This window comes from Nothoprocta perdicaria, unplaced genomic scaffold (genome assembly GCF_003342845.1).
Source record: "Nothoprocta perdicaria isolate Ctin4 unplaced genomic scaffold, notPer1 scaffold_227, whole genome shotgun sequence".
In the NCBI taxonomy this organism is placed as follows: domain Eukaryota; kingdom Metazoa; phylum Chordata; class Aves; order Tinamiformes; family Tinamidae; genus Nothoprocta; species Nothoprocta perdicaria.
In genome coordinates, this window is record NW_020455449.1 from 437,994 (window position 1) to 453,630 (window position 15,637).

Consider the following 15,637-nt stretch of genomic DNA (forward strand, 5'->3'; position numbering starts at 1 on the left):
TGTTCRTAGCTCCGAAGCCTGCCTGGACAAAGCAAGTTGCAAAGCCGAATCTTTAAGAYGATACTTTACTCTCAATTGTACATCTGCTCCCACTAGTTTGGAGTAATTCCATTAACAKCAGTTTGGAATTTCAGAGCAGTGAAGACCAATCTCTGCACTTATTCTGTAAGGCCCTTTCTGTGTTTTGTCCTCGCTTTCTTAAAAAGGCTCAAGTCTAAGATTGCCTCAGTTTAACTTTTAATTCTAATGCCTCCATCACTTTGCTGTTTGATCACTCATTTTGCTCTCAGTTGCTTGTGAAATGGCCATGCTGGCACTGGTTTCCTTCCTTAAAAAGGAAAATGGAGGGAAAAGAACTGAAACAATAAAGTAAACATAAAAAAACAGGTGAATATAAAAACATCCAACTTCCCTGATCAGACTGTTTTTCTATGGCAGCAAAAGGGTAAAATAGCGGCTGCGTTTCGTGACAAAATTCACGAGACTGTCTCCTCTTGTCTAATCCAGTTGAAGTACAGAGGCTGCAGATTTCCCGAGATGTACTTGAACAAGAACACTTTATTTTGGCATGCTTGACACCTTCAATTCTTTTGGAGATTGAAGGCATAAAATCATCTCATTTCCATGTGTTTGAGAAAACAGAAGCCTGAGAAGTTATAACGCTTCATGGCGCTGCCGTTGCTTGTACCTTCCCGGCTGTGGTGCTTTGTGGTTCACRCACGAGCCTTGCAGGCTTAGCTGGGATTGTGTGGGTCACACTGTGGTATCTTCTCCTGGCCCTACAAGCCACCACTCCAACCCGTGGGCGCAGTTACTGACCCTCTCAGGACTGCTGCCACCTGCACCATTGAGTTGCAGTGCAAGCCCAACAGTGTTTGCTGGCTGGCCTTTTAGACAGTCTGGGTCAAGGAGAAAAAGTCAYTTACATTTAACTGAGGTAGTAGTTTTGAAGTTAACAAACTGTATGTTTGACAGTCAGGTTGAATATCCTAAATTTATATTGTTTAAAGAAATTAAAAGCAATGTTACAAGCTTTAGTCTGCCTCTTACTTTCCACTTCCTTTTGTAGGTTAAATATTTATTGGGTTATGAATACTTTCCTTCCTTGCAAAAATGACTTTTTCCCTGATTTGTTCTCTTCAGCATCTTGTCAGGAAGAGCAGATCCTTTGCAAGTTGGGTGGTGTCTCCATTTTGCAAGCCTGCAATAGTTCTAATTAATGTGTAGGATTAGGATGTGGTTCAAAAGCCTCTTAACCAAATTCCAAACTTTCTTTTATTCTTACATGTTGTTTCCAGGGATTCTACTTTTGAGTTGATATCTTGGCTACTTACATTCAGAGGAGTTGAGCATATTTTTGAGAGGTAGAAGGGAATGGATAGAAGTACTAATTCATGTGGTTGGTTTTAATTTAGATATAAGTCTGGGGAAAGGTGCTCTGGGTTTTTAAAGCATGTTTGTGCCTAGCCATCTTCAGGTGCTGCCCTTGGTTTGGCTCTTAGGAGCTGATTCTTTTCATTATTTTTGAAAATCTTAAAAACCCAGATAGTAGAAATACCGTTCATCTTGTCCGTCCAARAAGCCTCTTTGATTCTATTTTAAAAACATCTTGCACCTGCTAATTATCCAACCTAATCGTTTTCCACACCATACATCGTCACTGAGTTTGAAATGTTCATGAGGGACAGTTTGGTTGAGCCTCAGAACTCAACAGCTTCAAGGTGCTGTGAGCCACAGATGTATCTGTTAATCTTCTAATGGGAAAGAATTTGAGAAACGGGGAAAATTAACATTTTAACCGTGATGTTTGGACTTCCGAAGACAGAGGTGGTAGCAGGACCCTATTTTATCACATGCACAATCTCTTTTTTTAAGAAACTCTTGACATTTGGGGTATCCTTGACAGTGATCTGGCTTAGCTAGAATGGTCTCTGGAGGCAATGACATTGCCCACTGCCAGACCATTCCTTCCTTTAAATTGCTATGCTGTGGGGATTAGGGAATAATAATTCCCTGATCRCTTTCCCATGTTGTTCATGATTTATATACCTCTGTCCTATCCTTTCAGCTAAATCTGTTTTCTAATCTCAGCCCCTTACTGCAGTGGAAAGCGATGCATGTCTGTGATCATCCCATCCATCCTCTAAGCAGCACCTCCTGTGGGTCTCCTAGTTCAGTATTTTCCAGAAGGGGGGATATGGCCTTTGTGTCAGGAATAGCTTCACCGGGAAGTTGGAGAGCGGCCTTTAGTCCTTGATGACAAGAACTGAGCTTGCCCTGCTGCGCTGGGACGTGATCCGCAGCCCCTGATGTGGAGCAGTGTGTGGGACACACGTTGTGTGGGCTCTTCTGGGCCCAAGTGTCTCCTAGTGATCTGCATGCGGAGGGCTGGGCTTGCCCCACGGCGGGGCCTTCTCGTCAGAAGCTAAAAATAGGGGAAAAACAGGGATTTAGGTGTGGCRAATGATTTCATCAATATTTAACAAGTAAATTTTGCTTTCTGAAATATGACTTTAAAGTGCTTACAGCGGAGCAAAACCCATCATACAGTGAATTCCCTGGGCAGTTCCTCTGKCCTCTCCGAGTAGAACGATTTTGTTCAAGCAAATACAGCGCAATGAGRAGGCAGCATTTTTCTTTTTTTTTCTTTTTTTTTTTTAATTAAATCAACAGTGATAAGTTATTGGTGTTTTATTCCTGCCAATTAGTTTCTGAATTAATATACCTTTTTTAGGGGCTTTTGAACAAAAGAATGTATAAATGGGGAATGCATTTCTGGAGGCAGATGTTCTGTGCTTTTTATGGCTGTGCAGTGGAGAAGATCAGTTCACACTCCATTACCTGACTGAATAATTTGTTTAACCACATACTTAACAATACAGCAATGATCACCAAGGTTTATCATGCAGAAAATGTTCATTTGCATTAAAAATGTTTTACTTATTTCTAAAATCTCTTTTTGCAAGTGTGGTTCTGTTCGATGGTTCCACGATCCCGCTGCAGGGTTTCTCCAGTGTTGGGGTGGTGGGAGGGAAGGGGGGCTCTTTTCCGCATGTGCTGTGTAAATCCYGGGAAGCCTCCATCCTGTCTGCATCCCCAGGAGGCCATTAATGGCACAGAGGAAAAAATCAGCACTTGGAAAAATAAATTAAGGCAGGTTAATAATTACAGGGGCTAATGAGATGGCCTCTTGGTGGAGCCTAGGGCCTGGGCTCAGGTCTGCCCCCTGTTTGGTTGCTGCCCTTCCAGGGCTGCCGACCGGGAAGTAGAGTCTTCCTCTGCCGGCACCTCGGGCTTTCCTCTGCTTTCCTTCTCCCTCCCTGCCTCACATAAGCCCCCTTTAAACTTCATTTGTCAGCTTCCTTGTTGTTGAATTTAGGGCCTTTGTTCACTGCGAAGGCAGCGTGTGCCCTGTTACTGTGGCATGAGCCATGGAGGGGTCCGGAGGCTGCACACCCGGCCTGCGGGGTGACCTGGGCTGGCACGGGGACTTCTGCCTGTCTGTGCTCTGGATCTCTCTTTTTTATTTTGTTTTATTTTGTTTTATTTTGTTTTGTTTTATTATTTTTTTCCTTCTCTTGTTGACACAATAAAGTTCTTCCAGCTGATCCAGAGGAAGAGAGGAAAACTCCATAGTAACAAAAAAATCCAAGTTGCCTACCATAGACTTTGGCTAATTTTCCTCAGACAGCATTTCATGCTGCAAGATAATAGCCTCTCCCATACGGTWCCAATATGCTTAAGAATACCTCACTACTTCACTGATTTCCATGATTCCCTGCAGCCAAGATAACCCAAACCCTATTCCTAGATTTTTGTGGGGCCTCTACAGGAATGATTAAGGCGATAAGTGTTACGATGGCTGTTATTTTTATCGATTCCCCCGTGTGTAAAACGCTCCGAACCAAAGAAATGAAATGACTCTTTTATTTGAAGTAAAAGTGAAGCGAAGTACGCCCGAAGGTGCCTGTTGGGCGGCAGTGCTGCGCGGTGGGTAAGTGTTCCAGGAGGCCTGGGCGCTCGCCCTTMCCCTGCTGCCCGCCCGTCCCGCCAGCAGCAACCCAGCTCTGCTCGGCCCTCTCCGTCCTCACAGTTTGCAGCATGTGCCCTTCGGATACTCTTTTGGGTGCTTTTCTGTGCTTTTATAAACAGCCGACTGAATCTAGACTCTCTGTGCTCCTGTTAAGCAAGTGTGAGTAGAACGTGAAGGTTCAGGTTTCAGGACAATTACACAATTTTCCTTCCGAAAGCACGCAGTACCATTGCACATAAATTACATAGACCCAGATGGCTTTTTTCAACGCTTTGATTAGGAGGAAGAGCACTAAGGGTATATACTAGTTACGATTTCCGTTTGGTAATACATTTTAAGATGCTTGTGGGATTACTTCAAGTATCCCTGAAGTTTTAACCTTACGGAGGTTACGGATTAGTGATGAAACTCGGCGGGACTGACAGCCTGCACTGCTGCTGCCTGAACTAGTGAATCAGCCTCAAGAAAACGACAAGGTCATTTCTAGCCACTAAAGCTATATACACTTCTCCTAAGCCTCCTTAAGAGAGAGTTTAAACTTTCCTCCTGTGGTTGGTGAGGATTTTCACAGCAGAAGGGGTTCTTGCCTCTCCAGGCATGGCAGCTCTGCTTGCAGTGAGCTGGTAACATCTGTCAGCTGTAGCAGATGAAGAAAGATAAGCCTCGTTCAGGAGCAGAACCTGGGCACACAGGGTGCTTGCGTGTSCTTTGCAATCACTGTCTCCCTGAGCTGTGCTTAGTTAATTCCACACCTTACCCAGCTGTGCGGTCTTTCAGGAGTTTAGTGTTGCTGGCTTCATATGTAAAGATGCTTAGGTGGCTACGAGGCTCACAATTATTGCTAATTTCTAATGCCGTTTTAAACAGTTTGCTTACTGCATAAATTGATAGGGTTTTTATTTGCTTCTTTACTGAAGAAATGACTACTTGTGGTTGAAACCATATTTTAAAAAATATGCAGCATAAGGATAATTAAGGTCCACAAAAGCAGAATAATCTCAAGTTATAAAATAGGATAGAGAAGTTTGGAGAGACATTAAAGACAAAACAAATAAAAGGCTTCTAGCAGTAAAATGGTAGTATCTGGTGGTAATGGTGGTAATTTTATAATGAAATAGTTGAATATCAGAGAGGAATGCTTTACTTTTCTTGGCTTCCTTGATTACCACTTATTACTTGAGTGGCAGAARACAGTGGAATGCCAAGGGGAGAAGTGGCTGTAATGTCCTGGAATTCCTCGTTGTCCAGCTGCTCTCCGCGCRTGACTCCGGCAGGATAGTGGTGCTGCCTGCGCTGCCATCTAGCTCTCCGTGGGCTCCCGAAGGTGACAGCTCTCCCCAGCCCAGGCTGTGCAGTGGTGCTGCAGCCAGCCTGTTAGAGACACCCCAAATTCACATCAGGACACTGGCCTCTGAGGTTCTTTGGGAAGGAGGAGCAGGATGGAGTCTCTAGGCTGTGGACCCTACCCACTGTCACACCATCAGCATGGTACATACATGGACATACACCGGCCATACATCTACACATCTATTCCTACATTTAAATGTTTGCTATAATACATAATTGCCCTGAAAAAAGTTTGTGTGTTCTTGGAAATAGCTCATGTGTGCATATGGGTGAAGGACATCTATTTTCTTGCATTCCTCTGTCTGAGGAGGCCTATGACAGAAAGCCAAGYGGCCTGCTGCCATATACAAGAATATCACCCATGGTTTAGTTTTGAAATCACGCACACCTGTGAGTCTCTTTTAATCTATGGAAAGTTTTGGTGAGCACCACATCAGCCTTTAGTGAGGTCCAAAATGCAGGGAACRGTGGTCTGAGACCTGATGCCTGTGATCACAGGTTGTCAGCTCCACTGCACCTCAGACACCCTTGTGCAGTGAGCACAAGGACGTGTTAATGTCCCGTCTTTGCTATATCTGACACTTCCAGGAAGGTGCAAAGAAATTCCCCTCAGATTTCTATCACAAGTATTGGTTCCTAGAAAGCTATAGGAAGAACCTGAAGACATTTTCAGGTTAAAATAGCATAGAGATAACTTTTTCCATGACCATGCTACTAAAAATGACAGCAATTTGCTGAACAAAATTTTAAAATACTTAGTCTTTAATAAGAGCCAGAGTTAAAAGCATAGTTATTTTTAACTGTAGAAGGTTGTTCTCATAGATAATGTCATTAACAGCCTGAATTTTCCACTTTCTCCTTCGTGCTAGCAGGATTTTTAAGCCGCTGCTGTTTCCAAGGAACGGCGGGGGATGACACCGTGTCCGTGCTCGTCCAGCGCGGCGGCATCGGCCGCTCTGCACTGACGGCCACACCCCGGTCRCGAGGGAATCCAACGGGCGCAGACCAGCCCCGTGTTACAGCTTGGGTGAACATGGGCCCTCTGTAACTGCTGGGCCGAGTTCACCTGGTCCTGGGAGACCTCTGGCAGCTCCTTCACTTCCTCYGCTGGGGGAAGGAAGGAAACTCTTGGGCAGTTTGGGGGTGAGGAGTTGTATCGTCCCACTCAAACTCCRTAGCCTACTAGATTTTTTTTTCTTAAACTTGTAAAGACTTCTTTTTTGTTTTGTTTTTGTTTGTTTTTTAAGGTAGTCATAGAGGTAGTGAAAGTACAAGAAAAGKGAAGGGCTTAGCCAGCCCCTTAATAGGATAGTAATCGCTGTTGGCTAAATCAAATCTCTGGAAGAACAGGTCTAGACCCTGGTGGCACAAGCTGAAATCTTCCATTTTTGGTCACTTAGCATGGCAGCCATTCTCAGCAGCCAGTAAGTGCCCCAGGACACTAGCACTTGCAGCTTTGTTAGTGCTCAGATAGTTGAAGTGCCTGATGACTAGGGTACTCAGAGGAAAGTGCTTGCAAAACMCTCCGGAGGGCTGTGCTGCCAATCCGAAGGACCTAGATAGACTGGAGAGTTGGGCAGAGAGGAACTTTYTAAGGTTCCTCTCTGACACTGGGACATTGCAAGGTCCTGCACCTGGGGAGGAATAAACCCAGGCATCAGTACRGAATAGGGGTTGACCTAGAGGTCCCTTCCAACCTCAACCATTCTGTGATTCTGTGAAAGCTTATGCAAATTTTGGGGGAACTGTTGAAACTATCGTTGACCAGATGGTTGAGTTATCTCCCTTTAGCTGGAATGCTGGTTGAAGAATGTTTGATGCAGGTCTGTGAGCTGAATTGATGATCTTTATTTAACTACTCCTGTGTTTCTTGGGCAGGATTCTTGGGCATGAATTCAAATATTAACAGGCAGTTAAGAGGGAGCACTATAATGCCCCTGCTGTCCATGCATTGTGTCTTCCAGACCTGATATTTGCCTTGTCCATGTGCGTAACCAGTAGCTACTGGTTACCATAACTAGTGTGTTTTGAATTTTTTTGTTTGTTTTTACAAGCAAGCAGAGAACACGTGTATTAAAGTTCATGGTTCTGCTCACAGTGTACTGCTCTAGCTTGGCCATGAGTGCACACTTCTTCACTATGTTTTTAGAAGTGCTGTGAGATGTTCTCACCTCAAGGTGAAATACACTGAAGAGCAATCCTGTCAGTTTTCTTGTTTGAAAAAACTCATCTTTTAAGAACAATTGACTACTATAGTTAATTCCACAGATAAGGTTAGGTAGGAAATATTCGCAGACAGTGTTCATATCTTTTAGGGCATCCTAGTTGTAGTTAAAGTGTTAAAGATACAGGAGAACTGGTAAAAATTTAATTCCCTCAGTTCTATAAAAGGCCACAAATTCTGGCAAAGCCTCATTAATTTTCATTATTTTGGGAAGTGGGGTAGACCAGGCAGCTTTCCTAGTGCTTGTGCGTTGCACAGGAATGAGATGTCACTGTGGGGAGCGGGGTGAGCCTGCCTGCCCCACAGCCTGYGTGTCCTTGTGCCACATCAGGGCCCCGCTGTGCTCCCCACGGGCAGCGTGCAGGGTGTTCAGAAGCCACGTATGGCTTCGGAGTCCTCGGCTGCCATCCTCCTCCGGAGCTGCGTGGGCTCATTGTGGTTGTGCTGTTCTTATTGTAGGCAAGGGAACTTTCATCTTTCCTTTCTACATAAATTTGGGCATGTTTGTCCTCAATGATGTGTAAGAGATTTAACGATCATTTCTGTATTGGGACTAACAGTGTTATAGATTGCGTCCATGGAAAGGGCATTAGATTTTGCTTTTCCCCCCTTTGCACTTCTGTCGCTGCTTTTATTAGCTTGTTTCAGTTAGCAGCAAGCCTCCCAGGGCAGGTAGCAGTGCATTACTGAGCAGATGACTGAATCGATGACTCCATTGGAAGCATGACCTATAGCTCTGTTATCCTGCTGCTCCGTCCAGATCAATCCATATGTGCAGGCAAAGATTGGTGTGTGCGGAGGCTCTGTACAGGCAGCTCTGGCCATCCTGCACTAGCAGAGTCTGTCCATGAGGGTCGCTGCTTCTAAAAGTTCCACCTGTTTAGAAACCCAAAGAGGCTGATGAGGCATCTTCAGCCCCTTTGCGKGAGGAGGCTTTTTCTCCTCAACACCTACAGCTGAGCAGCTGTTTGTAGGGCAGGGCGAGGAAGGTGGCTTGGGAATGTTTCTTCAGGGCTTCACCCGAACATTGGCCTGTAGGGTAAAAGAAGCAGGTATGAAAAGAAGACTCCCCGCTTCCCAGCTATGGAGAATAGTTAAACTGGGAAGTTCATTGCACTGGAAGTCTGTGGACACCAGCATGAAGATGGGTTCACAGCCTGCTTAGATGGTGTGTGGCACTGTGGGTCTTGTCTAGCAGGTGCTTAACTGGCTGTTACCATGTCCTGCTCCTTCAAATTAATGTTGTATTTTCTGAAAYTCCTTGGAGTGCCAAATGTCTGTTGTATTTACTATCCATAAGAGCTTATCAATGGATAGGTTGTTTACATTTTTGGAATGGTCAACCAYAGGATCAGAGGTTTATTCAATGCATATACCTGTTTATTCATCAATTAAAGAGCAACTAACTGTATAAAATCAGGTCAATTTTCTACCATAAACAAAATATGCAACATTGAATAAACACTTAGACTAAATCTGAAGCTGTATTTTTATTGCCTCTGATTACATTTATTTCAGCTCTTCTGATTATTTTTTCCTGTTGGTGAATAGAAAAGAAAACYGTTGGAATGGTAAAGCCGTAAGAGTTGTACATGAAACTCTTTATCTGGTGAAAGAATGGAAGAATAAAAACATTAAAAACTGCTTTTACTGCAGACTTGAATTGTAGCAGATAAAGTCCGGAATCAATAATAAGTCCTGGTCATTTGTCAGGAGGAGAGGAGCAACAGCGTCCACCTCATTAGTTCTTGTGTTCACACCTCCACCTATTCCAGGCAAAAACAATTTAAGAATGTAACTGCCTTGTTCCCTGTTGAAACCAGGGAGCGTTCCTATCATCCAAGTCGTTATTTACCAGTGTATTTTTACCATATTTCCCAATGGAGTTCCACTATATGGCCAAGTCATTATAAAAGCTGTCCAAGTTTTCCAGCCTGTTCCTCCTCCTCTTTATTCTTCTCCTCCCCATTGCTTCAGTTTAGGGGTTATTTTTCATTATGTGAAACCGGAATTTGATATTGTAGTACAAATGCTTATCTCCAGGGTAGTGGTAGTTGCTGCCTCTACTGCTGTTGATTCCTGTATGTCCTTGTGCCCAGCTGCACAGCCACGACCTGCTTTTTATCAGTGGTGTTGGAATGGATTTAAATGCCCACCAAGCAGTCATYGTGAAAACCATGTTGCTTTGCACCCTTCGTCAGGGGGATATTTCRTTTGGAAAATAGAGAGTCTCATGTTTGAGTCTCAAATGCTTCTTTGTAACACTTACATGTTAGATTTTAAAGTTAGATTTTACTAATTGCAAGTAATGCATATTTTTTCATAATAATATTAAGTTCTTTAGAAAAGCAAAAGAGGAAAAAATGAACATGGTGTGTATTTGATGTGTGCAACTATTATATGTGTATATATATGTGTGTAGGTGTGTTTCTATATATGCAGTCAGTTCTGTGGGTATCATGCGTATGTACTTCTGGAGTTAGGTCAAGGACACCTTAAGGCACAGCAGCTACAGGGTGACTGCCTGTGCCTGGCTGCCAGCGTGGGGAAGAGCCTCGTGCAGCAGTGCCGTGTGGCAGAGCCGCGTGGCTGCGGGAGAACAGGAAGGCACTTCCATTCATCAGATCCGTGTTTCCGCTTGGTCGTGTCCCCCCTGCATCACGGAGCTCCAGCATCTTCTCCTGAAGAACCAAAGTGGCTCCTTCTGCAACTTCATTATCATCTTCCCTATAGTCTACTAAAATATATTTATGTAGCACAGAGAGGAACAAAAGAATAGCCGCCTTAATTCTTGGTCTCAATTCTGTAATATAACTTGGGGGATTTAGTAGAGAATTACCAATATAAGCAATTGTGTAGTAAGTTGCTTCTCTATGTGTAGTCAGTCGTCTGTAGAGTCTCGTGCCTTGCTCTCAATTCTGTGCTGCGTCCCAGTGCACTTTTCATCCGAGAGGCCTTGCTGGAGAAGGGGGTCTGCGTGTCCTGAATCCCGCCTGGGAGCGAGGCCTCTCTGCAGGGCAGGGCAGCAGTTTGGGGCACAGCCAAGTGTGCTGCCTTCGCCGGGCAGGTGGTGCCCTCGTTTCTCCTGCCCTCCTACTCTGCAGGTTTTCCTTTTAGAAGATATTTCAAGATTTTTTCTTGTTCACTACGTGTGATCTAAAATGGGTTCTAGCCCTTTTCTACTGTGTCGAAATTCTATTTCTTTTTCTGTCCTAAAATGTTTTTAATGCTGAAGCTTCCCACTGAAAGAAAAAAAAAATCTTTATAACAGATCTAATAACAAGGTAATAGAGATTGAATGTCACAGCAAAGTCAGATCATAACAGTATGACAGGATATATTGTCTCATAAGGAAAAAATTGTTGGCTGTTTTATTGCATGGGGTTTAAAATAAAACTTCTCACAAATGTTACAAGGGCTTGGTTTGGTTTGGCATGGTAGTGCCACCCTTTACATTTTGTTGGTTGCAAGGTGATGGGTGCTAGTTTGGCAGATTTCATAATGTCCTGTTCTGGCAGGCAAGCAAGGTGATGAGAACAACACCTTAAAATACAGTCCTATAAATGTAATTTGAAGATGAATATAATCTGTATCTGAATTCTGGAACTTCTTTGGAGTTATTCAGAAAAGTCTGCTAATTTTATTTAATAAATTGTTTTAATTTTGCATCTATGCATAACTGCTGTTTGGAAAATGCTTGTTTTTCAAGTCTTAGACAAATTATTTCAGTCAAAAAATACGAGCTGTCTCGTAACTAATTCTCAGGCGCAGGAGATGTGCCTGTTTGTAGGGTAGGAAGGGATCTCTAGAGATCATCTAGGCCAACCCCCCTGCTCCAGCAGGGACACCCAGAGTGTGTGGCACAGGGTGGCATCCAGGCGGATTTTAGATATCTCCAGAGAAGGAGACTCCACAGCCTCCCTGAGCAGCCTGTTCCAAGGCTCTGTCTCTCTCACAGTCAAAATGTTTTCCCTCAAATTCGGGTGGAACTTCCTGTGCTTCAGTCTGTGGCCGTTGCCTCTTGTCCTATCGTTGGCCACCACTGAAAAGAACCTTCTCCCATTCCTTAACGAATGGATCAGATCCCCTCTCAGCGGTCTCTTCTTCAGGCTGAACAGGCCCGGCTCTCTCAGCCTCTCCTCACAGCAGAGATGCTCCAGTCCCCTCATGTAGCTCTACCCTGGCTCTCTGCCTGGGCTCTCTCCAGTGMCTCCCTGTCCTTCTTGTACTGGGGGCCCAGAACTGGAGCCCATGCTCCAGATGWGGCCTCACCAGGGCTGAGTGGAGGGGGAAGATCATCTCCCTAGACCTGCTGGCAACGCTCTTCCTGGTGCACTCTGGACACTGTTGGCCTTCCTGGCCACAAGGGCACGTTGCTGCCTCATGGTCAGTCTGTTGTCCACCAGGACTCCCAGAAACTTCTCTGCAGATCTGCTCTTCAGACACCAGTACAGGCTGGGGGCTGACAAGCTGAAGAGCAGATTGTCTCTTTGCTCATCTTCCCAGCTTGGCCAGGTCCCTCTGATTGTCAGGGCAGCCCTCCAGGGTGTCCATCCTTCCTTCCCATCTGTGTCATTAGCAAAGCTGCTGAGAGGGCCTCTGTCCCTTCATCCAGATCACTGTAAAACACTTATTCCTATGCAGGTGAAGAACCCTTTTTAAAAAGAGATGCAGGTTTTACAGCTGAGTTTGGCCATATTGATGGTATTAAAAAAAAAAGCCTGTCAAAATGCTTGAGAACAGAGAATATATATATATATATATATTTTGAATAGTCTTCGTTTCCAGAGAAACCCAAGATCTGCACGTTTGTGCTGGCTGATTTGTATCCTTGTCATTGTTAAGCCTTCCTGCAGAAACACATTTCACACTAGACCCCAAAGGAGGCCTAACACAGCAATAGGGTGCCTTCCCTGAGCCACTGCGTGTGTGGCACCGGCACTACCCCCAAGCCTGGCTTAAACCACCTCCTTTTCCTTGCCTTGTGCGTGCTGGCCCTTTCTGGTGCAGATTCACAGGCTGTTTTAAATTTGGCTGCCTGCTGAGGGCTGAGCCTTCCCAGRCATGGACAGGCGGGCAAGTGGCCCCTTATGTTATGACCACAGGTAGTCAGGGCCTAGGCGGAGGACGGGCTGCAGGCAGGAGACSAGAGCTGCTGAAATGGAGGGTGATTTAGCAGCTGTGACTCAAAATGCCTCAGTCCTAGGGGAAGTGTGGTCGCTTTACAGGTACATCTGGGCCCATGCGGTTTCCTTTTGCTTTTCAAGTAGGAAAAACTGTTCTCTTGCTGCTGAGCGGGTTTTCCTCCTTCCCTGTGAGAGTTGTGTTTTCTTCGCACGTCTAGATTGAATGGTACTTGATAGGAGCAAGGCGAAAGCTTGGCAGTTGGGCAATTTTTCTGCTTCATGACCTGCTGACGTTTGTACAACACGCTTTGCCTCGTCAACGGCAAGCTCCAAAACAATCCTACAGTGCAGAGAATCAGCTCTCTCCCACCTGCTAGCATGGTCTGCCCTGATTCAGGGAGAATTTTAATTCAGGATTTCAAATACAAGAGTAGAAGAATTGATTTATTTGAGTTTATAGTTATTTTTTTTTCTCCTAATGCTTGCAGAAATGGGCATTTCCAGTGGTTTTTTGAGTATTAATTTTAGTTCCTAAATTGGCTGGCTGTTCTTTTAACACTTGATTCTATGATTCTATGATAGTTATTTTTTTTTCTCCTAATGCTTGCAGAAATGGGCATTTCCAGTGGTTTTTTGAGTATTAATTTTAGTTCCTAAATTGGCTGGCTGTTCTTTTAACACTTAAGAATTTAAGGGCTCAAACATGACAGGCGTTTGGACACATCACGGTGGGTGTTTTGCTCAAGGTAGCTTTGCCTCGGGTGGGAAGAGCCTTTCTGCAGCCCTGGGAATTTCTGTTAGCCCCTTAAACTTCTGTTAATCTGMGTATGTGGAACAACACAATTTCAGTTCTTCTGGGTAGTTACAACTAGCCCACAGTGTTTGCCAGTACAAACTCTTCACTCACAGATAGTAGATCAGTAAATGGTTTAAGTCCGTATTTTTTAATCTTAGAAAAATTCCTTAGTCTCTGTTCCTTTTCATGGCTTGTTAAATTTTGGTAAGCTTGTCTGTTCTAGCATTTAATTTCCTCTGTTAATATACTATTTTTAATAATAACAGGATTCTTGATTTATATTTTAATGGTGTAATTAATTGAAACCTATTATCTTTTTTTAGTAATAGCTGGTTTTCGAGGGACAGTCCCACATGGCCTGTCGCTGGAGATYGGAGACACCGTTCAAATATTAGAGAAATGTGATGGTAAGTTTCCAGATTGAAATTCTAGCTATAGTGAAGTGTTACATACTGTTAATTTGAGTTCCATTACTGATCACTTCTTTTTAAATGAATACTTTTTAAAAAATCAACAATAGAACACATTGAATGCATTCCAATCTACTCTTTTTTTTTTTTTTTAGACTCTAATACTCTTTGCTAATTCATCCTTTTTATTTAATTTTTCTATTTAATTGCCAGTTAAAACAGCAAGGAATTCTCATTGGGATTCTTCTGCTTTCAAGCTGTATCCCAGAGAAGCCTGCTTCCATTGGAGGGCTTTCAAATTCACACGAAGTCACAAGTTTACAAAATTCAAGTCACAAAAAACAAAACTCCAAAAGTTTACAAAGTCTCAAGTCATTAAATCTTACAGAAGTGTAAAAATGTTTCTCTGCCTCTGTTCTGAGCTGGAGACCGCTAGTATGACTTTAGCGAATGTCCATTCCTAGAGTAAAGGAAATAAAGGTTCATTTCTTTCCTAATGCATTTCTTAATATATTACTTGAGGTTTCTCTGTCATTTTTTTTGGATCACTTAAGATGATATAGATTTTTTTTGCTTGTTAACATTCAGGATTATAAACTCTTAATCTTCTTGTAACATTTTTCCTTTACAAAAGGTTTGGGATCTGATATTTTGAATCAGGTATGTTATGAATTTTGTTTAGTAATGTAGTCATGAAGGCCAAAAATGATTTGTAAATACTTATGGGGAATATGAACCATTTCCCCTTTTATGAGGAGTGTTGTCCAGTGTAAAATAAAGCTGTCTTGCACATTAGAAACATTTGAGATGTGAGGTGAAAGAGAAAATTCTTGAAAATGACTTCTAATGCATGGTGAGTCCACTACTATATGGGAACTCTAGTCTGACAAAACTGTGTAATAGCCTATCCATTCAAAAGGGAAAGATGAAATCTCTTTGACATGTGGAAATGATTTACACGCTTTAAAAAACAAAATGTTATTTCTTCACAGGATGGTACAGAGGATTTGCCTTAAAAAACCCAAATTCTAAGGTAAAYGTCCATTTCAGTTTTATGTTCTTTGACAAAGATATGAATTGATTATTTTAAAAGTTCCTATTCTCTACTTTGATATAAATTTCCTTTGCTTTCTGTGGAGGAGCTAAGTGAACAGTAAATTCAGTCTCAAGAGTCTAATCTTGTGCTCACTACTTTGACCTTGTTTATAAGTTTTTATTTTCATTCAGAAAGCAGAAGCAGTTCAGATTTGTGTTACATCTCCTGTCTGTTAGTGCAGTTCTCAGCACATGCTGGCTGTCAGTGCTGCTTTGTGCTCTGTCACATGTGTTGATAGAAGTTATGAATGGGCTTGCTCAAGATGACTTGACGTGCGAAGAAATAAAATGTATGTTTTCTGCTTTCAAAGTATGATAGAAAACAACTTTCCAAATTGAATTTTGAGATGGAGTCTCTCCCAAAATAAAGTCATGAGGGATCCTTGCAGCTCAGTTTGGTGATACTGTTGTGTCACGAGCCTTCCCTTGTGATTTGGCTCTCGGCCTGTGGTGCCTGTGCCTATGTAGCCAGCCTCCTTTCTGGGACACGGTTACAAGTGCAGGGTTGCACATCACACAGTTCTGGAGAGATGCTCTCCTGGGCTCTTCATGTTCCTGAAGAGCAGGAACACTCATGTGGGCAGCTACAATCATGCAGCAGACCTC

General features: G+C 43.3%; 1 protein-coding gene across 1 annotated transcript in view; it reads left to right on the forward strand.

The window, feature by feature from the left end:
• DOCK4 (dedicator of cytokinesis 4) overlaps positions 1–15,637 on the forward strand; it is a 181,472-nt gene that overhangs the window by 27,337 nt on the left and 138,498 nt on the right. The window contains exons 2-3 of the mRNA XM_026039279.1: positions 13,850–13,933; positions 14,929–14,969. Of these exons, the coding sequence (XP_025895064.1) occupies positions 13,850–13,933; positions 14,929–14,969 (125 nt within the window). The remainder of the gene's footprint in view (positions 1–13,849; positions 13,934–14,928; positions 14,970–15,637) is intronic.